Source organism: Camelina sativa, chromosome 11 (genome assembly GCF_030686135.1).
Source record: "Camelina sativa cultivar CO46 ecotype springtype chromosome 11, ASM3068613v1".
NCBI lineage: Eukaryota > Viridiplantae > Streptophyta > Magnoliopsida > Brassicales > Brassicaceae > Camelina > Camelina sativa.
In genome coordinates, this window is record NC_141890.1 from 16,360,407 (window position 1) to 16,382,586 (window position 22,180).

Here is a 22,180-nt window from a genome sequence, read left to right on the forward strand (position 1 = left end):
CCAGAGAGATGCCTTTCCGATCATTTATAAATCAAAAAACAGTTGTGTTGATCTCGCATGTTTTAAAAATAAACAAATTAATTATCTCATTACACATCACAAAGAAGTTTGTGTTGATTAGAAGAACCTCAAGATTGGTATCATCATCAATAAGGTCTCTCTCATTATATAAGACAGCATTTACATAATACAAACCGCCACATTCTCCTCTCGTCTCTAACCTACTCCAAAACTACATACCAAAAAAGATGGGATACACAAGCCGTAAAAAAAAAAAACCAGACACTGATCCAGCTCACTCTTAAAGCCAATGTTTCTTCCACAATGAACGAGAACATTCACTGTTTGCTTTTTTGTACTTGGCAATTTCACAAAAGAACAGTATTGAGCTTTACAGCTCGCCTTGTGACCCGGACGGAATCTCACCTCCAGTTTTTTGTTAAAGATCTATAAAACAAGCGAGAAGTATGTTTTGAGGGGAAACCACTGGGAACCATTCAAACCAATGCTATTTATTTCATACCTTCACAGTTAAGATCGCTGTTTAAATCAACTGAGAGATTGGAACTTTTTGTCTGATTTTCAGGTGACTCGCGAAGCCCTGTGCCGCTAAGGTTTTGTGAATATACAGCGCTCATCCGTGGCTGACGATTCAGAAACATCTCCAAGCTATATGATGCAACTCCTGGAGCCTTTTTGGTTTTAGAGAATCTTCTGCTCAGAAAGAAAGGTTTATCATTATTCAGCCATTTTTGGGATTAAGCGCAAGTGTGTACACGACATTATTGCAACAACGATTGTTTCTTTAACGCACCTGTCCTTTCGCTTATCAAGATATCTTTGCAATGACACTTTTCTGTTCGCCTGACCCTCCACATCTTCAAAAAGACCAACAAAACACCAGCAATTGATTGTTAAATTAACAGAAATTTCAGGTCATACATCACACAGAACAAGCAAGAAAGTTTATCTGCCTTGAGTAAACACTACTAGCATTGCATGTAGAGGTGAAGAGGTAGACCAAATTTCCTTCTCAGATGTTTTAAGCGCTCCCAGGTGTTTTAAGCATCATTAATATAACAGGTTTCTATATCTTTATAAGGTAAGTGAGCACAGTTTGTAACTTTGTACCAGAATCACGAGAAGCAGTTGCCTTTTCAAGACCATATTGGGGAAGCTCAACCATCTTCTCTGCAAAACCAGATCAGAATTTCAGATGCTTTTGAACAAGATTGATCATCCGAAATCAAAATCACAAAAAGGCACAAGAGCATCTGCATATTCTTCTACACAAGCTAGTATGCGTAGCATCACCATGCAGCATTTAGAGATGCTTCTTTTACTTGACCATGCCAAATTTGGACAAAATGAAAGCCATGTTTGTAAAAAAAAATATACATATATAGAAAAAGATCTACTCTAACTTTAAGAAAAGCTTGAGATGCAGTTCCATTCACATTTTGCAATTAGATCATACAAAACAAAATCATTTTAAGTGTGAAATCATCTATCTGTTAACTAAAAAGCGGATTAGACACTTTAGCAAAAGCTTACCTTTACTCATGGGCTTCGAAATCATTCTACTAGAAGCAAAAATACCATTTTCAGGCAAATCAATTGGATTGGCTGCAAAGTGCATGATAGACCGCGCCTGCAAACCAATGTACAGGATGCATCATCAAAAACATGCCATCAAAGTTTATTCCTTTTCAGGCTGGACAGAATAATGTTGTCCATTTACCTTTTCAGGTGGTACTCCATCATATACATTCACTTTCCCACTATAGAATATCGTCATTTGTCCAACCAGAGGACTTGTTTCAGCCGGGCTTCTGATGCAACATTAGATACAAGTGTTTAAAACAACTTTTTTGAAGTAGTATTTCGTTTGTATAACAAGTAACACATAATGGCAACAACTTCCGTACATTGACTACCACAGAAACTCTTGTTACTAAAAAGAAATCATTGCAGAATTCACAAATCATAATGACCAATGGGGTAAGTATTTGTTGACTAGCAATGATCACATCATGTCATACCAATCCCCCTATTGATAGTCCTTTCACTAGAAAAAAACAAAACAGAAGAGTAGAACAAAACCAAGGAGATCTGAAAACACCAACTACAACAGATGCAGGATAAAGCCTCTATCTGACTCTTTTAACCTAATCACTGACTCTGACCAATCCACCATCATAGACATGATCTATATAGAAAACTTTCTATTCCCAAGGGTGTGATATCAAAACCAAATACTTCCTCCTAAGATCACAAAACGATTATAGCTATTCTCTTGTGATTAAACAACATTCAAAGAGCATTATAGAGCAAAATGTAAACCTGGGGGAAACTGTCTTTAAGCTATCTTTCTCAACTGCATAATGAGGAGAACCACCAGAAAACTCAGCTGATCTTGGAGAATCCCTTCTATGGCAGGGACCTTCATCTTCCTGAAAAGGATTCTTGCCACAAGGTTCGAGCTCGTTGCTTAGCTCAGTTGACGTTTCTGTGACCTAAGGATCCACAAGTACACACAGAGCAACACACAATATCCCCTAAATCAGCACCAACTAAGTAACGATTCTAAGCGAAACAAGGAAGCAAAATTGAAGTAAGTGAACATCAAATTAGAATAAAAAGCTCACAGGAGGCGGCGGATTTGGCGGCTGAGAAACGAGGATCTTACGGAGGATTCCGGCGCCGGAATCGTCGCCGGGCTCATAGAGAGCTTTAAGTGATAAAACTTGCTGGATCGCTTGAGATTTGTTCCACGAAGGCCTGCGCATTCCTGTTTCGACACGTGTCAGCCGCCATTCTCGTAAGGAGAGAATAGAGAGAGAGAAAAAAAAAAAAAACCTCCGAGAGAACAGAGAAATTCAAAATTTGACTAAAGCAAGCACCAAAAAAAAAATCCGAGACCAAGATCCTCCCGGAGAAGACAATAAGACCGGAGGAGGAAAGAAGAAGAAAAAAGGACCTTTCTCTTTGAGGAATTTGCGGCAATCTTCGCGAGTGAGCTGAGAAATGTCCTCTTCAGTCAACAGTTTCAGAGGCTTCGCGAGTATAGACTTCGCCGGAGACACTCCGACATCCATATTCTCCTCCTTCTCAGATTCCGGCCAAACGGCCTCACCGGATCCCCCCAACAGCGAGGGAGCAGTGGCGTTTTCGTAATAATCGGAGGGTTTTGAGGGCAAAATTAAAAGAGCGAGAGAGAGAGAGAGAGAGAGAGAGAAAAAAAAGAGAAAGAGAGTGAAGAAGTAATAGAAGAAGGGTTTCAATTTTAGGGGAATGGTTTTTTTTTTTTTCTTTTTTTTTTTTTTGGAGCAGGAAGCTCCCTAGACTGCCACGTAGGCATCCTACTAGTCTCACTATATTATAGCCTAATCATACCTTGTGCTGATTAATTCTTTTTTATTATAAGGTAGAAACAGTTTATGTTAATTCAAAAAAATATATAGCATTAGTGCAAAGAAAAAATGACAAGAAAACTTATTTTAATTGTTGTTCAAAAAAAATAAAACTTATTTTATTTACGAGTATATGTTTTTTGTTTATTAGTGAGTGGATGTCAATTTGCATGGGACATTTGGATTATTAATAACTAATTATTTCTATAAATAGATAAGAGTTATTCTAAAAGTAGAAAAATATATCTTTTGGTTTTTTTGTTTGTATACTACTTTACTCAATTCTCTTTGAACAATGAAAATATCTATCTTTGACGATTTATTTTGTTTGGTTTAATTCATTCTTTACAATTATTAAATTTGTGGAAGATGATCAATCAAGTTCTTTAATTTCTTGACAAAAAAAAAAGAAAAAGAGAGAGAGATCAGGTACTTAACATAATTCGGATAAAGATTATTCTGGTTATAATCTAGATAAGAGTCAAATAATAACAACGAAAATATGATTCAGATTTGTAGGCCAGATTTTCAAATCTCTTTCTAGTTTATCTATGTTCTACTCGATGGGACTTGGTTATTGCGACATGTGATCTGGCAGCCCGGTTTGTCAGCTTGGTTCGGTAGAGGCAATGGTATTAATACTGTTCATTAAGGTCGCTTGTGCTAACCATCGCTCGGATTGGCTTTGAGGAAGTGTTACATTGGAAAATGGAAAGTTTATGTGTAGTGTAGAGGTTGTGAATGTCTTGAGAAGGTTTGAGACAAAGAGTTTATGAGAGAGACTCGGGCATTGCCACACTTTTCAAAATTTTACATATGCAGTACTGTTTAAGACAATTATTGTTCTTAAACATCACCCGGTAATTAAACACCAACAAAAATAATCAATTCTACTACTATAGTACTAGTTGATAACCTATTTTTGATGGCTTAACATATATGAGGGACGTAGATCAGTTAGATACATCATACATGTAAATGGAAATGTATCTCCACGTAAAAAAAAATAAAGACTAGTCATTTTCGGAAGTGAATACCAAAACGATTGAAAAATACATGAGAGTAAATAAATTGACAAGACGAAGGAGGAGTAATATACATTTTTCACATGAGTCTGACCAATATCGATTCCCTCATAAACCTTGCTTGGTCTGCGTGACATATCCCTTCGCATTATCCAACCCCTTGTCTATTTGTAGACTTGTAGTTATAAAAATAAAAATAAAAAATCTTTATAAATTGTTTCAGAAATTAATTAACTATTAAGGTTCGTTCCAAATCCAATATTATATATTTTACTTAAAATGACAACTGATGAAGTGCTTGATGCATATATGATACATATTGTTAATTATACTCGCAATTGGCAAAATAACCATGCATGTTTAGGCTAAAACATTTTAAAAAATTATACAGTTTCTTCATCCATAACCTTCTAGGTTAAAAATGATTAGATACACAAACATATTATTATTGTACTATTGCATCGTTCATGTGATATTGCAACTTTTTCTTTTTAGATAGACTATGACATTTCGAATAATGATCACTAATCTTTTTGGAGAAAAGATTATACAGAACGTGTAAGCATTTTTTTCTGTTTCGAACTTGTGACTACAAAAGTTCACCAACGTATTTCATCTCTCTCTCCAGATACAGAAATTAAGACTCGATATTGGACCCGGTAACACTGTTTACAATACCCCCTCTAGCCGGTTGAATCAACAAAAGTATATAAAAACCAATTTTTTCAGATGGCTAAATAAGTTGTAAATCGTGAATACTCAACATAAAGAACGGTTTAGAATTTGCGAGTAGTGGAAGAAATAAGTTAAAGAAGAGGGAAACAAAAATAAATTTATATATATAGGAAGAGTCGTTATCGAAGAAATGGATCCAAGTTGGTACCATGCCTATCAATCTCTGGAGGATTGCATATATCTAGCTACCATTTCTATCAACAGCACCACTCACCAAACCCTACTCTATTTCCTTTTATTTAAAGCGTTTTCAATTATACTTATACATATATTGGTGAACTTTTTCCTTTGATATATTTGTCTTTCTCGGTTTTTCTCAAGTGTGTTGTCGTGTCAATTGTTTATTGATCTCTCAAGATCTTGGGATTAATTAAGGCGAATTAAGTAGAGATTTAGAGTCATATCATTGAATCCTAATAAACTTAATGGTTTACCTTTCACATTCACACACATTCTTAAATCAAAATATGATTTATGACACACCAACATAAATTTACTCTTATACATTTTCAGACTTTTGGAGAAAAATATCTAAAACGAAGAACTATATGGAACATAACTAGTATTGATTTTTTTTTCCTTTGAAGCTATTGGTAATGTTAAAATGAGTTCATCATAAATTAGCTGTCATCAAAAAACAAACTAAAGTATGGTAAAACTCTCTCTTAATATATTTTTTTTCTTTTTTCTTTTTGTAACTGCTAAGATTTCCATATAAGTATCATCTTCAATTCTACATAATCGAGTACAATGAATATGAAAACTACTATGCCCATATACAAATAGGAATATAATTTTTTTAAATATTAAAAAGAAAAAGATGAATAGTGATTGAAGAAACGTACAGGTTATGTTTGTGCAGGGAGAGGGGTCGCGAGTCCGTGGGTCGGGTACAGAGGATGAGTCAGTGAGTCAGGACCTGTTTCCCCCTCTTTGTAAGGATACTCATTTAACATCCTTTAATGGGCCTCATCTTATCATAGGCCCATTTACATATTTTCAGGTCTATTTCTTGGGCCTCATTTGTGGCTCTCGCGATTAGAAGTGACAACAATCTAACGACCACAAAACAACCCAACCGTATACTGTCTTTTTGTGGACAAATATTTCCTTTTCTTTTTTGATATAATGGACTGTCTCAAATAAATGATAAAAAAAATCCTATCAAAAGCATAAAACAATCTCTCGTGATCAATGCATTGTATGATCGGGGCGAATAACCAATTTATTGTTTTTCTTACTGATTGTTTCAACTTAGTAAAGATTATGTTTTCGCCTTCTGAGTGGCCAGTTTTTACGCCTTATTTGGAGGACATTCTGGCGGATAAAGAAGAGTTTGCTTCATTTTCATTAGTATTAGTTCTTCGCTCTCAAAATGGTAAAACGAATAGTTTGGTGCGCCGTGTTCATTCAGTTCCGCCTTTAGTTACCTATATAAACAATTTTTCTTCGTATTGGTTTGTTTGAGTCAATCTTGTAAGCTGTTGACAAAAAAAAAAAAAAAAAAAAAATCTCATGATCAAACCAATAAAAGAAGTAAACCAGCAACAGGAACCCATGTTCCACGTACCGACATTACATACACATAGTCAAAGAGTTACAAAAAGATTTACAAAACCATACTAGTCAGCTTTGATATCTTGGTTTTCAAATCTTATTTTATTTTGTTGTTGCTTATATTTGTTTTACCCAAATTGTCGACAACAAATAGATTAATTGAATCGTATTTTTTTGTTTTATTGTTTTTTTTTTGCTAAGTGTGTAAATATCATTAAAAAGAAACCAGGGTTTGTTTTTACATGAAATTGAGATCCCACTAATTTGGTTCCTTGGCAAAAAATAAATAAAGCAAATTTTAAAGATTTCAGAAGATAGATTTATCTGACCCAAAGATAGAAGAGCTTCTTAAAGTTCTTGCAGTGTCTCCTCGCGATAGTTGTGTTGATGATCTCCCGATCTATTTCCTTGAAGATAACAGATGGTGGAACGGCTTGGAGATTGTGCAGAATGTTGTTTCTCTGTTTCCAGATTGCATAAATTGTGGCTTGAGCGGCGATCTTCCTTAGTGTAGATGGGGAGGAGGCTGAGCTCAATCTGATCCAGTCCAACAAGCTTTCCCAGTTCCTGAAAAGAGGTGGAGGCAGTGAAAGTCTTCGATGTATCATTCTCCAAATTTCCATGCTAAAGCTGCAGGTAAAAAGTAGGTGGTCTCTAGTCTCGACATTCGAAGCGCATATGCAACAGTCAGAGGAGACCTGCATTCCCCATGACTGGAGTCTGGAGCGAGTGGGCAATCTGTTAAGATGAGCTATCCACATATGGAAAGCATTTCGAGGGGTAGCTCCTTTGAACCAGACAAGACTTGCCAATGGCTTTACGTCCTCTCTGTGTCTCAGCGCCTCCCATGTACTTGATGAGGAAAAACCGGAACGGCTTGCATTGTTTCTAGACCACTCATCACAATCCTCAATCTGAGTTGGTAGCGGCAGATGGATAGTGGTGAGGTACATGTGGAGATCGCTTGCTTGATGAGTGCGAGGAGAGGGTAATATCCACGTGTCCCCTCGCGTGGCATTAGCCACTGAAGCTGTTAGAGGAATTCTGAGATTTCAAGGGCCTGCATCACCTAAAAGTTTGATCAAAGGTCCAAACGGTGACCAGGAGTCATTCCAGAAACTAGATGTGCACCCATTTCCTAATGACACACTCAAGAAACTCTGGGCGATAGGTCTCAGGTGGAGTAGGCATTTCCAGTTCCAGGTATCCTGCGCCTTTTCTTTTAAAAGCCAAAATGTCGAAATAGAGCTAGATAGGCGACCCGGGAAATGATGAAATTTGTGCCATGAAGCCCAAAGAGAATCTTTTTTGGTGAAAAGATTCCAAACAAGCTTAAGACAAAGGGATACATTCCATTCGATGAATTGCCTAAGCCCGAGACCTCCCTCCTCCTTTGGTAAACATACCTTCTGCCAGGCCACTTTTGCCTTGTGATGGTTTTCAATACCCCCAGACCATAAGAAATGAGAGCATAAAGATTCTATTTCTTTGATGCAGCTTCTCGATACCCCCAGACCACAATACCTGTGATCACTGAGGCTATCAGCTGCAAACTCCCTGCAAATGATAGTGACTTCACTGCCCAATGGATGAATTTATTCTTGATTTTTTGCACTAATGGAGCGTATTCAGCAACCTTTAGCTTTCTTGATATGATTGGTAGCCCCAAGTATCTTATGGGCAGGGTCACCTCAGGGAAACCGAAGTGAGCAATTGCTGCACGCTCCACCTCATCAACACCTGCTAGGAAAAGTTCTGTTTTGTCTCTATTCATAGTTAGTTCAGACCAACCCGCAAAATCATCCAAAGTTTCATTTATCCCTTGAAGCGATGAGCTTCCCTCATCAAAAAATATCATCACATCATCCGCAAACATCAAATGAGAGAGTTCCAAGTCTGATGTTTTAGGATGATAAAAGATGTAGCCAGAGGAGTACCTAGAGAGGAGCAACTTTGAGAAGACTTCCATTGCAAGGACAAACAGATATGGTGAGAGAGGATCTCCTTGTCGAAGGCCCCTTTTGCTTTTGAAAAAGCCCCCAGAAGCACCATTTATAACGATTGAGAAAGTTGGAGTAGTGATACATTCCTCAATCCATTTCACAAAGACCTCTGGAAGGTGAATGCCTCGTAGGGCTGATAAAACGAAGTCCCATCTTAAGGAGTCATAAGCTTTACGCAGATCAACTTTAAGCATACCACTAGGTTCTATGTTCCTTTTGTTGTAGCCATGGACAATCTCAGTGGCAAGCAACACATTTTCTGACAAATGTCTCCCTTTGATGAAAGCAGTTTGTGATGGAGAGATGACGTCAGGCAGAATAGTTTTAAGTTGATTTGCTAGGAGCTTTGAGACTACTTTATATAAGGTATTCAGACACGAGATTGGCCGGAACTCTGAAGGTTTGGATGGGTTTGTAATCTTGGGAATCAAGACAAGAGTCGTTGCATTCCACTGCTTTAAGATCCTGCCAGTTCTGAAAAACTCCTTTACTGCTGAGATCACTTCTCCTCCAACAATGGGCCAACATTTTACGAAGAATTCTGCCGGATAGCCATCTAGACCACTTGATTTATTTCTTGGAAGACTAAAGAAAGCCTCTTTAATGTCCTCTTAGGAGAAGTCCTTTGTCAACTGGTTCTGCTGCTCAGAGGTGCAACTGAAATTAAGGAGAGTTGTGATATCCTCTTGTGTTGACAAAGAGGGAGAGATCTCGCTTCCCAAGAGGTCCGAGAAGTAATCCACACAAATGTCTTGGATCCCTATGAAAGAATTCATCTTCTCCCCAGCTGCATTTTTAAGATAGTGAATATGGTTTGAAGCACGCCTTGAATTTGCCATCTTGTGGAAGTAGCTAGAGTTGCAATCGCCGTGAGTTAACCAGGTAATGCTTGATCTTTGCATGAAAAATCTTTGCTCTGCTTAGACTAGGGTAAGCCATTTCCTCTCGTCATCTAGCAAAGCCTCGGCGTTTTGCTGGGTTGGAGAGGAGAGCATCCGATTTTGACTTTTGATCACTACCTCATGGGTCTCAGAAACTCTTTTTTCAATACCTGAGTAGTTTGACCTACTGTAATCTCTGATGATCTTCTTTAGACCTCCTAGCTTCTTTGAGACTCGAAACATGTCGGAGCCAACAAAGTTAAACGAGAACCAGCTTTGGGAGATGAGGTGGATGAAACTCTGATCATGAAGGAGGAAATTGAAAAGCTTGAAGGTTTTCTTTTGACTCTGTCGTGGTAGCGAGAGGTTTATGTGAGCACAAGCATGGTCCGAGAAGTTGGGTTCTCCAAAGATACAGAAGGATAGAGGGAATGAAAGTGCCCATTGATCATTTACCAAGGCCCTGTCCAGCTTTTTAGCTATTGGATCCGCTTCCCTCCTATTCCACCAAGTATATGTGCAACCTCTAAAAGTAAGATCATGCAGAACAGCATTGTGGATACACTCCCGGAAATCCTTGGTCGCTCTGTCGATTGAGTAACCGTCTGATTTTGAGTGGTCTGATGGGCTTAGAGTCTGGTTGAAGTCGCCCATAACAGCCCATGGTTTACCTTCCAGAGTTGGAATTGTAGATAGGATGAGAATCTCGCTCCAAAGGTGAAGCCGCTGAGCCTCATCGTTTGAGGCATAGACAAAAGAGACTACGAAGGTGTTATTCCCGGAAGGAAGCTGAACCTCACAAGTAATCATTTGGAGAGATTTCGATAAAACAAAAACTTTGACACTAGGGTACCAAAGAACCCAAATCTTTCCTAAGTCCGAATAGGCATAGTTGCCTTCGTATAGCCAGTCGGGCAAAACACTTGTGATGAGCATATCACACTTATGCTGCTGCACGTGAGTCTCAATGAGACTTCCAAAAAGTGGCTTATTTCTTCGAAGCCATTTCTTAAATCCGGTACGATGGGATAGCTTATTAAAGCCTCAGACATTCCAATAAAAGATATCTACACACATTAATATGGTTTACTAGTGGTTGAGGCTAATACCTCGTTCAAGCTTGCGCTGCCGTTGTGACATCACCTTTGTGAACTCAAGATCATCGTAGTTTTCATGACAGTCAGATTGATCAGAGCTCCCAAGCTCACTCGATGAGACATCAGAAGAGTCTGGGTCCGCCCCTGATACACCGTCCGAAGTGTAGGTTTTACCTTGGGACTCAGGGAAACTGGATCTGCAGGGGTAATGGCTGAGACTGTAGACGATGCAACAGCTAAGGCATTTTGTTCAGAGGTGCGGTCAGCCGACAACGGGGACGACTGGATTTGGCGGTCGATCAAAACTGGTTGGAGAGAGATTGATGGGGATGAGTGATACACAGAGTTTTAAACCCTATTTTCCTACTACAAGTGCACAGCAAAGAAGTAGTACTTAGGGGTCGAATCCCACGAAGACCAAGTTTTACTCTATGGTTCTATTGGTTCAATTTCAAGCTAAGACAATTCAAAGTTGGGTTTGTTTGGTAACAGTAACGCGATTAAAACGGTATAAAAAGGCAATAAGCAAAACACTAGATCAGGGGTGATTCTCGGGAATTTTAGAGATAGCAACTAAACAACTATTCAGGGCATAGATTAAGTACCAGTCTAGAACTCAAACATAAATATAAACTGATCCACTGTCATGGTATCAATAACTCTATCTGATCGATTCTGTGCGGAAACGCGGAGCACGTGCTCAGACATCCGGAGCACATGCTCGGCGGTCCATAAACCCTAAACTGTCGTTTGAGCCCAAAATCGCAGACAAGCATTAAAGAACAGGAATGATAAGTTCACAAATCACCTACACATCAACTTTCGCAGGTCTAGGATAATTTGCCCACTAATGTCTTTTCTAGCAACCTATTACACTTTTGATGAATAGATAAACCTAGAATCATAGATTGGGTGATCAAATCAACCTAAGCATTAAGTCTAACAATAGTGAAGACAATCGATTATATAAAGCCCTATTTGTGTTCTGTTGCTAACCCATGAAACCCCTTTGAAACCCCTAATCTAGCAAAGAAAACTACTCAGACATAGAGAATTGAATAGCCAACATAGATGAGAAATTCAATAGCATAAAAATAAAAAGGGTTCAGAGAATGCTTCACAAGGTAGCCGCTCTTCTCCCTCTTACCCAAAAACGTCGCTCAAAAACCAAAAAGAAAAAGTATATTCTGTCCCCTAAAAACCCTAGGTTAAATAGCATACAAGTAGAGAAAAATAAAGAAAGAATCCAAATTCAAATCTTCCTATTAAAAAGCGATCTCAGCCCTCTTTCTCTCACAAAGGATCGCCTAAAATAAGGGGAATTAGGTAGGGAATCGGCGCCTAGATGCTTGCCACGTGTCGTCATGAAACCATAGAGTTGGGAGCATGTGCTCGGAAATCGGGAGCATGTGCTCCTGGGTCTAAAATCAGCTTTTCTGCTCCAATTCAACTCCTTTCTGCTCCGATTGCTCCTGCTGTTCCAATCCTTGCTTTTAGCTTCCTATCCTCGTATTATAACCTGAAAATGACTCAAACAACTACAAAACTATCAAATAAACGGGGTCAAAGTGAGTCAAAACCGTAACATATCAACTCCCCCGGACTTAGATCTTTGTTTGTCCTCAAACAAACTCAAAACAAGCGCCTAGAGAGCCAAGGTGGGAACTCGCAAAAATCTCAGAAACCGTGAGTAGACCATGACCTGCAGACCACATGTGTTAGAACAAGCTATACCAAAAACTTCTCCAGCAAACATCTCCAAAACCAGAACCATAATTGGCAATCAAACCCAGAAAAAGATCACTTTCCAGACAAAGACTCTTTACATTCAATTAAAATTGGCGTGAGCTTCTCATTAAGGACATTAAGCTAGTGGAATCGAGTCTTGGTAGATAAAAGGTTGTTTTAATGGTGGAGCTATAGAGTGTTTAGGGGTTACCATTACTTCGAAAGAGATGCAGGATATCGCACAAAATGGTAAGGGAGAGTGGACTCATTGATGTCCACAACCTCTAATCACTCCCCTCTTCTTATCTTCTCAAACTCAGCCTCTCTTTTCTCCTCAGGTTACAACGCATGCTCGGGGGTGTGTAACACTAGCTCTGGTCCCTTTCCATCATCCTTAAACGTTTTTTTTTTTTTTTTTTTTTTTTTTTTTTTTTTTTTTGATGAGAATGAAGGATGATGGAGGATCTTCTTCTGATATTGCCCCTGGAGCATGCGGACCGTATCCTAGGCTCTCTCTCTGCTCAAAACAACTCGCGGACTCGGATGTATATAATTTCGGAGCAAGTGCTCGCTGGGTTGGAGCACGTGCTCTACCCGTCCGGCTCTTTTCTCTTTGGTTCTCTAGCAAGAGCGAGTTAGAGATTGTGTCAGTCCTGCTCTCCCCGACCGTTTTGCACATAGCTGCACAGAATGAGAAAACAAAAATACAAGTGCAAGTGGTTTGAAAGGAGGTTAGGCTCGGGGTGGGTACTAACTTAAAATGAGCTAGCTATTCAGGATCATCAAGATTGGCAAAATGAATAAAAAGTCCTCAATATGTGACACGTTCCCTATCCTAATGCCCAAAACGAGAAGAATTTAAATCCGGTTAGGTTCCAATAAAGTAGAGTCTAAGTCTTTCCGGTGAAACCTTAATGGGATGAAGCTTTTCTGGCCAGGAGAAGGGTCCGAATGTGAAGAGGTATTAGCTCGTCTTTGTACTCTTAGTTCTACAACAATGGTCACTAGGAAAAACGGTCAAACTCACAAATGGTTAAAAAAACATCACAGATTTCGGTCCTAATTCCCACAAGTTTTGGTTCGACTCACATGACAAACTGACTCAATAAAAAGAAAAATAAAGAAAACAAATGTCATAGGTGACCCTCCCCCGGACTTACTTCACACCGTCTCCGGTGTGAAAATAAGCCAAAGAGAGACCTAGACAAGAAGAAGAAGGAGAAGAAGAAGAGAGGAGGGTTTTGCGAGTTGGTAGGCTAGTGGGCCTGGTGGGCCTGGTGGGCCTGAGCCAAAGAATTGCATTGAACTTACCTGGCCCAATCGCTCCTCTCTTTTTTCTTTTGTTCTCAGTTCGTCGAGCATGTGTATCGGGTTGCTCGCGTCCTGCGAGCATGTGCTCCGCATCTTCTTCCAACATTCCTGAAACCGAAAAGAGAAGAAACAAATCCTAAAAAGAAAAAGAAAAACTCAGCAATATATACCTAGTGGGTTGCCTCCCACCCAGCGCTTGTTTTAAGTCGTTAGCTTGACTCCTAAGTCCTTAGGCAGTAGGAGGGTCGCCTAGGGCGAAGGTTTCACCCCTTGCGTGCTCAGAGGCGGCAAGATATGGTTTCAGCCTCTGTCCATTCACCACAAATTCTCTTCCTTTTGTGTCCAGCAACACAACAGCCCCATATGGTCTAATATCCTTGATGGTGAAGGGTCCGGACCATCGTGATCTTAGCTTTCCGGGAAACAGTTTCAGCCTAGAGTTGAACAACAAGACTTGATCATTAGGAGCAAAGGTCCTAGTGAGGATCCGCTTGTCATGGTAGGCTTTGGTAAGCTCCTTGTAGAGTTTTGAGTTTTCATAGGCGAGGTGCCTAATCTCCTCTAGCTCATGCAGTTGCATCTTCCTCCTTTCATGGGCGCTCTTAGTGTCAAAGTTCAGCATTTTCACTGCCCAAGCGGCCTTGTACTCTAGCTCAACTGGAAGGTGACACGCCTTACCATACACCAAGTGAAACGGTGTAGTCCCCAGGGGTGTTTTGTAGGCGGTTCTATAAGCCCATAGAGCCTCATCTAGCTTTAGAGACCAATCCTTCCTTGTTGTGTTCACTATTTTTTGCAAAATGCTCTTGATCTCCCGGTTAGAGATCTCAACTTGGCCGCTCGTTTGTGGGTGGTAAGGGGTGGCGACCTTGTGCCTCACTCCATTCTTCTTGAGAAGACTCTCAAAGACCTTGTTAATGAAATGCGATCCACCATCGCTAATGACTACCCGTGGGACACCAAACCGTGGGAAAATAACCGACTTGAACATCTTGAGCACGGTCTTTGCATCATTATTGGGGCTGGCCAAAGCTTCTACCCACTTGGACACGTAATCGACAGCCACCAATATGTACTCGTTGCCGAATGAGTTCGGGAAAGGTTCCATGAAGTCAATTCCCCAAACATCAAATACCTCAACCTCCAAGATGAAATTCTGAGGCATTTAATTCCTCCTGCTGATGTTCCCTTGTCTCTGACATGTGTCGCAAGTAGACACAAACCGCTGCGCATCTCTGAACATGGTAGGCCACCAATAACCCGCTTGAAGAGCTTTGGACACGGTTTTGAAAGTAGCAAAGTGTCTAGCATAGGGTGAGCTATGGCAATGAAACAAGACTCCAGGAACCTCCTCCTCAGTCACACACCTCCTGAAAACACCATCCGAGCAATGCCTATAGAGGTAAGGCTCATCCCAAAAATACCGCCTTATGTCTTTTAGGAACTTCTTCTTCTTGTTCCCCACAAACTCAGTAGGTTCTTTCTCTGCTGCTAGGTAGTTTGCATACTCTCCAAACCAAGGAAAACTCGGCTGTTTGTTGGTATCGATTGCCTTGCATGGGGTTTTCGGAGCATGTGCTCCCAGGCGGAGCATGTGCTCGGCGGGATCAAAGATGCCGATCGAGTAAACATGTTCTTCAGGAAGGCTATCGTCCAAGGGTAGCTCTTCTTCTATCCTCATTCTTGACAAGTGATCTGCAACTCCGTTCTCAATACCCTTCTTGTCTTTAATCTCCAAGTCAAACTCTTGAAGTAACAAAATCCAACGGAGTAGCCTTGGTTTTGCATCCTTCTTGGTCAGTAGATACCTCAATGTTGCATGATCAGTGTGAACAACCACTTTGGAACCAACAAGGTATGATCGGAACTTCTCAAAAGCAAACAAAACCGCTAAAAGTTCTTTCTCGGTTGTAGCGTACTTGCACTGAGCCTCATCCAAGGTGCGGCTGGCATAGTATATCACGTGCAGCTTCTTGTCTTTTCTCTGTCCCAGAACCGCTCCCACGGCATAATCACTCGCATCAGTCATGACTTCAAAGGGAAGGTCCCAATCTGGCGGTTGTACAATCGGAGTGCTAACCAAAGCTCCTTTGATCGTGTGAAAGGCCTCCAAGCAAGCAGAATCGAAATCAAACTTCACTTCCTTACACAACAGCTGGGTAAGTGGTCTTGCTATCTTGGAGAAATCCTTAATGAACCGTCTGTAGAAACCGGCGTGGCCAAGGAAACTGCGGATCCCATTTACCGAATTAGGCGGTTGTAAACTCATCATCACCTCAACCTTGGCTTTGTCAACCTCAATCCCCTTTTCAGAAATCTTGTGTCTTAGCACTATCCCATCTCTGACCATGAACTGGCATTTCTCCCAATTCAGCACCAGATGTTTGTCTTCACACCGCTGCAACACCCTGCACAAATTAGACAAACAAACGGAAAAGGAGCTCCCATAGACGGAGAAATCGTCCATGAAAACTTCCATTATATCCTCAATCATGTCAGTGAAAATGGACATCATGCATCGTTGGAAGGTCGCTGGTGCATTGCACAAGCCAAACGGCATTTTGCGGTAAGCAAAGGTGCCGTAAGGACATGTGAATGTGGTCTTCTCTTGATCGTCGGGATGGATTGGGATCTGAAAGAAACCTGAATAGCCATCTAAGAAACAGTAATAAGGATGGTTAGCCAATCTCTCAAGCATTTGATCAATAAACGGCAAAAGAAAATGATCCTTACGGGTCGCAGCATTAAGTTTTCTATAGTCTATGCACATGCGATGTCCCGTAACTGTCCTAGTAGGAATCAACTCATCCTTATCATTCTTAACCACTGTAATTCCAACTTTCTTAGGGACTACATGAACTGGACTAATCCAGGAACTATCAGAAATAGCATAAATTACACCCACATCTAGAAGTTTCATTATCTCTTTCTTAACAACATCCTTTAGATTCGGGTTCAACCTCCTCTGATGTTCTACCGAAGTCATTGATTCATCTTCTAGATGTATCCTATGCATGCAAAGTTCTGGTGAGATTCCTGGGATGTCATCTAGTGAATACCCTAGAGCATTTCTATACTTCCTAAGTTCACAAAGGAGCAAAGCGGTCTCTACATTGTTTAGTTCAGAGTTCACTATCACGGGTATGTAGAGTTAGGACCTAGGAACGCGTACCTTAGCCCGGCTGGAAATGGTTTTAGCTCTACCTTTGGAGCTCTTAACTCGCTCCAAGGACCATCCGCTGACTTTACCGGAGCATGTGCTCCGGAATCCGGAGCAGGTGCTCCCTCGGTGGATTCCTCCCCTGATTGGTTCTCATCGTCTAGGCTGGCGTAAGCTACCAAATGCTGGAACCGTGTACCTGCATCCAAAATGCGTGTAAAACCATCAGCTTCCTCATTCAAGAATCCATACTTACCCTCTGCCTTTGTCAAGGCAACCTCCAACGGGTCGAGAGTGAGAACTTCATCGGTGACCTCATGTGCAACCTCTGAACCATCATCAACCACAAAAGTCTGACCATCTATCATAGGTTTCTTGAGCAGCTTATTCATCTCAAACCTTGCAATCATATCCCCCAGCTGGAGATCGATCACTCCCCCTTGCACATCTATAATCGCACCAGCTGTGCATAAGAATGATCTACCTAAGATTAGGGGGTCACGTGGTTCTTCTTCAAGTTCCAGAACCACAAAGTCTGCTGGTATAAGCGTGTCCCCTATCTGGACATGTAAATCCTCCAACACTCCTATGGGGCGCTTGGTGGATCTATCCGCGAATACTAATCCGTGTAGACTTGAACTTCGTGTATCCCAGCCTTTTAGCCACTGAATATGGCATAAGGTTCACACTGGAACCCAGATCACAGAGGGAGTTTGCAAAAATCGTTTTACCGATTCTCACGGATAAGACAAATCGCCCTGGATCATCTCTCTTCTTTAGCACTTTGTTTTGCAGCACAGCACTGCACTCTCTTGAAACCATCATCACGTTCTCTTCCTCTGACACTCTCCCAGAAACTAACCCTTTCACATATCTCTTCAAAGCAGGTATCATCTGAACAGCATCATCTAGGGGTAGTTTTACCGTCAATTCTCTCAACATCTCCTTGCACTTTGCATCCTCCAAATCCTTGCGAGATTTCTTAGGAGAAACAGGGTAAGGAACCCTAGGGGTGTACACGCGTGCAGGAGGTACCTCAGTAGGAACGGTCTGATCGGGAGTCGGGAGCACGTGCTCGCTGGATGGGAGCACATGCTCGCCGGATGCTTCGGCTTCTTTTTGACTCAACGGTGGAGTCTCAGCAGCATGTTGAGGAAGGTATTCTTCAGCAATACCCTTGCCCTTGTCAATCCTAGCGGATGGTGCTTCTCTAGGGGGTAACTTCTTTCCTCCCCTTAGCTCAATCGCATTGACATACTCGTTCCGCGGGTTTGCTTCCCCTTTTCCGGGCAGAGTCCCAGGAGTTCTTTTCACGGCTTCAGCAGTCTGTGCAACCTGAACATCAAGCTTCTTCACATGTGACATTACTGCCTCATACTTCCCATTAAGGTCATTGTACATGGTATCGACCTTAGTGTTGATTTCCACTGAAGCTTTTTGTTGATTCACCAAGAGTTGTTGCATCATGTTTTTCAGCTCATCCTGAGAGCTGCTAGCAGATGAAGGTCCCAACTGTTGGTTGGTGTAAGGCAGTGCTTGCTGAGCGCTTGTATATGCCTGCTGGTTCCCCCCTTGGAAACGGTTTTGAGTGGCATAAACTGTTTGCCTTGGAAGTTGTTTGAGAAGGTTTTCTGATAACCCATCTGATTCTGAGCTCCTTGCTGCGGATACACCTGATCCTGAGGGTTCTCCACGTTGGTGCTTCTATAGGATAAGTTCGGATGGCTTCTATAGTTCGGGTTGAAACCCCTGTTCTGCACAAAACCTTGCCCACTCACATAATTAACCTCCATCGTGTCATCCTCTCCATCACAAATCTCCTGAGCTAGCGGCATGTCTCCGGTCTCATCGACAAAATGGACAGTTTTCTGGCTCCCCTTCAGAAGAAGGTTCACCTTGGCTGTCAACTCGTCAATCTTTTGCGTATCGACACTGTTGACCTTCACGGACCTGTCATACTCAGGAGCCTTGTTGCTGGAGCTTGCAGCTAGGTTCTCAATCAACTGATATGCTCCTTCCTTAGACTTCGTCATAAAATCCCCATTGCTGGCCGAGTTGAGAACATTTATGTAGTCCCAGTTAACTCCATCATAGAAAATGCCCAGAATCTGTTCATCATTGAATCCATGGTGCGGACACTCTCTACGGTACTCTTTGTACCTCTCCCAAGCCTAGCAGAAGGCTTCTCCAGTGTGCTGTTGGAACGATGAAATCTTGTTCCTCAGGGCAGCGGTCTTAGCCTTGGTGTAGAAATGGTCCAGAAACGCAGACCTACACTGTTCCCATGATGTCAGAGACCCAGGTGGCAATGACTTCAGCCAACGTGAAGCTCTATCCGCAAGAGAGAAGGGAAAGAGCTTGCACTTCAGAAAGCCTGGCGGTATCCCATTTGAACCAGTGGTGCTACATATCTCCTCAAAATTCTCGATGTGGTCCATCGGAATCTCAGCTGGGAGACCGTGAAATAGGTGCTGCTTCACTAGAGAGATCATTTGTGGCTTGATCTCAAAATCTTGGTTCGGGATGGTGGGAGGAACAATCGCCGCTCGGTTGGTGTAGGACACATGCGGGTTATCCTTGTCCCCAATGGACGGTTGCGGCGGCGCGGCTCTTTCGTGTTGAGCACGGAGCAACTGCCCCAACTGTTGTCGAAGTTGCTGCAACTCGGCAGCCATATCCTCATTGTTTCTGTTGTCACCCATGTTGACGGATTGAAACTTTTTGTTCTTGCGGTTTGTTCTTTCTGCCAAAGAGAGCTCTGCGGCTGACAAAGCAACTAGTTCTTCGGTGTTGTTTCTTCTTGTAGATCTTCTTGACATGCACCTGAAACACACGCAAAGAAGAAGCAGAAAGACAAATCAGTAAGGTCTTAGTCTAGTAATTTCGCCGAAAACCAAAGGTAAAAATTTGGTCCCTGGCAACGGCGCCAAAAACTTGATACACAGAGTTTTAAACCCTATTTTCCTACTGCAAGTGCACAGCAAAGAAGTAGTACTTAGGTGTCGAATCCCACGAAGACCAAGTTTTACTCTATGGTTCTATTGGTTCAATTTCAAGCTAAGACAATTCAAAGTTGGGTTTGTTTGGTAACAGTAACGCGATTAAAACGGTATAAAAAGGCAATAAGCAAAACACTAGATCAGGGGTGATTCTCGGGAATTTTAGAGATAGCAACTAAACAACTATTCAGGGCATAGATTAAGTACCAGTCTAGAACTCAAACATAAATATAAACTGATCCACTGTCGTGGTATCAATAACTATATCTGATCGATTCTGTGCGGAAACGCGGAGCACGTGCTCAGACATCCGGAGCACATGCTCGGCGGTCCATAAACCCTAAACTGTCGTTTGAGCCCAAAATCGCAGACAAGCATTAAAGAACAGGAATGATAAGTTCAAAAATCACCTACACATCAACTTTCGCAGGTCTAGGATAATTTGCCCACTAATGTCTTTTCTAGCAACCTATTACACTTTTGATGAATAGATAAACCTAGAATCATAGATTGGGTGATCAAATCAACCTAAGCATTAAGTCTAACAATAGTGAAGACAATCGATTATATAAAGCCCTATTTGTGTTCTGTTGCTAACCCATGAAACCCCTTTGAAACCCCTAATCTAGCAAAGAAAACTACTCAGACATAGAGAATTGAATAGCCAACATAGATGAGAAATTCAATAGCATAAAAATAAAAAGGGTTCAGAGAATGCTTCACAAGGTAGCCGCTCTTCTCCCTCTCACCCAAAAACGTCGCTCAAAAACCAAAAAGAAAAAGTATATTCTGTCCCCTAAAAACCCTAGGTTAAATAGCATACAAGTAGAGAAAAATAAGGAAAGAATCCAAATTCAAATCTTCCTATTAAAAAGCGATCTCAGCCCTCTTTCTCTCACAAAGGATCGCCTAAAATAAGGGGAATTAGGCAGGGAATCGGCGCCTAGATGCTTGCCACGTGTCGTCATGAAACCGTAGAGTTGGGAGCATGTGCTCCTGGGTCTAAAATCAGCTTTTCTGCTCCAATTCAACTGCTTTCTGCTCTGATTGCTCCTGCTGTTCCAATCCTTGCTTTTAGCTTCCTAGCCTCGTATTATAACCTGAAAATGACTCAAACAACTACAAAACTATCAAATAAACGGGGTCAAAGTGAGTCAAAACCGTAACATATCAATGAGGTCGAGGATTTTTGAAGCTTTGGGGAAGTCCATTCCGGAGGTTTTCTTTTTTGGGATTTTTTCTCTTCCCCATGAAGAGGAGAGGGCCTGAAAGAGGGGTAGAGGTTAGCTTCCGTCGCCTAGAGTGACAACGGAAGAGGGTAGTAAAGTGAAACACTTTAATGATGGATTTTGTTGCTTATATTTGTCTGAACCTAAATTGTTGACAACAAATAGATTAATTGAATCCTATTTTTATATAGATTATTCAAGATTGTAATTTTGTCTTACATAGTTACATGTAACCATAGTCGGTCGGATCGTCTACGAGAATCACACGTGATGCGCATGCTTCGGATTTGTTGTTAGTCTTATGATGGTTCGAAGGTGTTACAAGAGTGTTGGTTAATGAATCCTAACAAAACAAGTACTTAGTAGATCCTACATCCTATAGTAGTATAATATATGATAGATCTTGTAAAGATTTTAAAGATAATTTCCACTCCGAATTTATTTATATTGTATATAAATGAAAAATGATCATATATAATCCGGATTCGTGTGCATGTTCTACGTAATTCCGGATGCGATCATGCTAGAAGAGTCAAGTGATCATATATAATACACGATATGACAAAACAAATAGGAGAAACGTGACACAAATTATGTATATATATATATATATATATATTGGGACGTTTATTCAAAAGCTGAAACTAAAGAAAAAGAAACAAGAGATATACATATATATCAAAAGTATATAAAAAATAAAATAATTATAAAAAATGTAGGACTGAAACCTAAAAAGAAAAAGAAACATCAAAAAGGTTACAGAAATAAAAAAGAAACATGAAAAGAAAACCTGACCAGAAATTTCCATAAAGCCCAACCTATTTACTTTGCCTACAGTTTGTGTGAGCTCCCACTCATTTAGTAGCTCAACTATTAATTTACATGTCATAATAGTAATTTAAGAACCTTTGTATTTTGTTTCATTTTTCAGAATATATATTCTTGTTTCATTTATTTAATGGGTTAACATCCCTTAAGTGATCACTCACTAAAGTGTAATTGGAAGATAAATGTATATACTACTAGTATAAAAGGAGAAAAA

At 40.8% G+C, this 22,180-nt stretch overlaps 3 protein-coding genes and 1 non-coding gene across 6 annotated transcripts; 1 reads left to right on the forward strand and 3 right to left on the reverse strand.

Moving 5' to 3' along the window:
- Nucleotides 1-60: 60 nt before the first annotated feature.
- On the reverse strand, nucleotides 61-3,388 carry LOC104723710 (protein TIFY 4B). Of its 3 annotated transcripts, none has more exons than XM_010442104.3 (9): nucleotides 2,981-3,388; nucleotides 2,649-2,791; nucleotides 2,344-2,516; nucleotides 1,742-1,832; nucleotides 1,555-1,651; nucleotides 1,132-1,191; nucleotides 815-878; nucleotides 524-714; nucleotides 61-447 (listed from the first exon to the last, which is right to left on the reverse strand). In XM_010442104.3, exons 1-9 carry the CDS (start codon nucleotides 3,096-3,098, stop codon nucleotides 440-442), a joined length of 945 nt encoding a protein of 314 aa, XP_010440406.2. In that variant the 5' UTR covers nucleotides 3,099-3,388; the 3' UTR covers nucleotides 61-439. The 3 variants fall into 3 exon arrangements, with proteins under 3 accessions (XP_010440406.2, XP_010440407.2, XP_087332668.1); XM_010442105.3 differs by having other exon boundaries at nucleotides 1,742-1,829; nucleotides 2,981-3,276; XM_087476542.1 differs by lacking the exons at nucleotides 61-447; nucleotides 524-714; nucleotides 815-878; nucleotides 1,132-1,191 and having other exon boundaries at nucleotides 1,508-1,651; nucleotides 2,981-3,276.
- A 3,662-nt stretch (nucleotides 3,389-7,050) lies between these two features.
- LOC109127624 (uncharacterized) lies at nucleotides 7,051-8,606 on the reverse strand. Its single transcript, XM_019232629.2, has one exon. It carries the CDS (start codon nucleotides 7,681-7,683, stop codon nucleotides 7,051-7,053), a length of 633 nt encoding a protein of 210 aa, XP_019088174.2. The 5' UTR covers nucleotides 7,684-8,606.
- Nucleotides 8,211-21,375, reverse strand: LOC147934080 (uncharacterized). Its single transcript, XM_087472458.1, has 5 exons — nucleotides 21,366-21,375; nucleotides 16,923-17,109; nucleotides 10,724-10,908; nucleotides 9,785-10,657; nucleotides 8,211-9,343 (listed from the first exon to the last, which is right to left on the reverse strand). The coding sequence occupies exons 1-5, from the start codon at nucleotides 21,373-21,375 to the stop codon at nucleotides 8,211-8,213; spliced, it is 2,388 nt and encodes a 795-aa protein (XP_087328584.1).
- On the forward strand, nucleotides 19,032-19,138 carry LOC147934081 (small nucleolar RNA R71). Its single transcript, XR_015573439.1, has one exon. It is a non-coding gene; the product is annotated as a small nucleolar RNA R71 (small nucleolar RNA).
- Nucleotides 21,376-22,180: the final 805 nt, after the last annotated feature.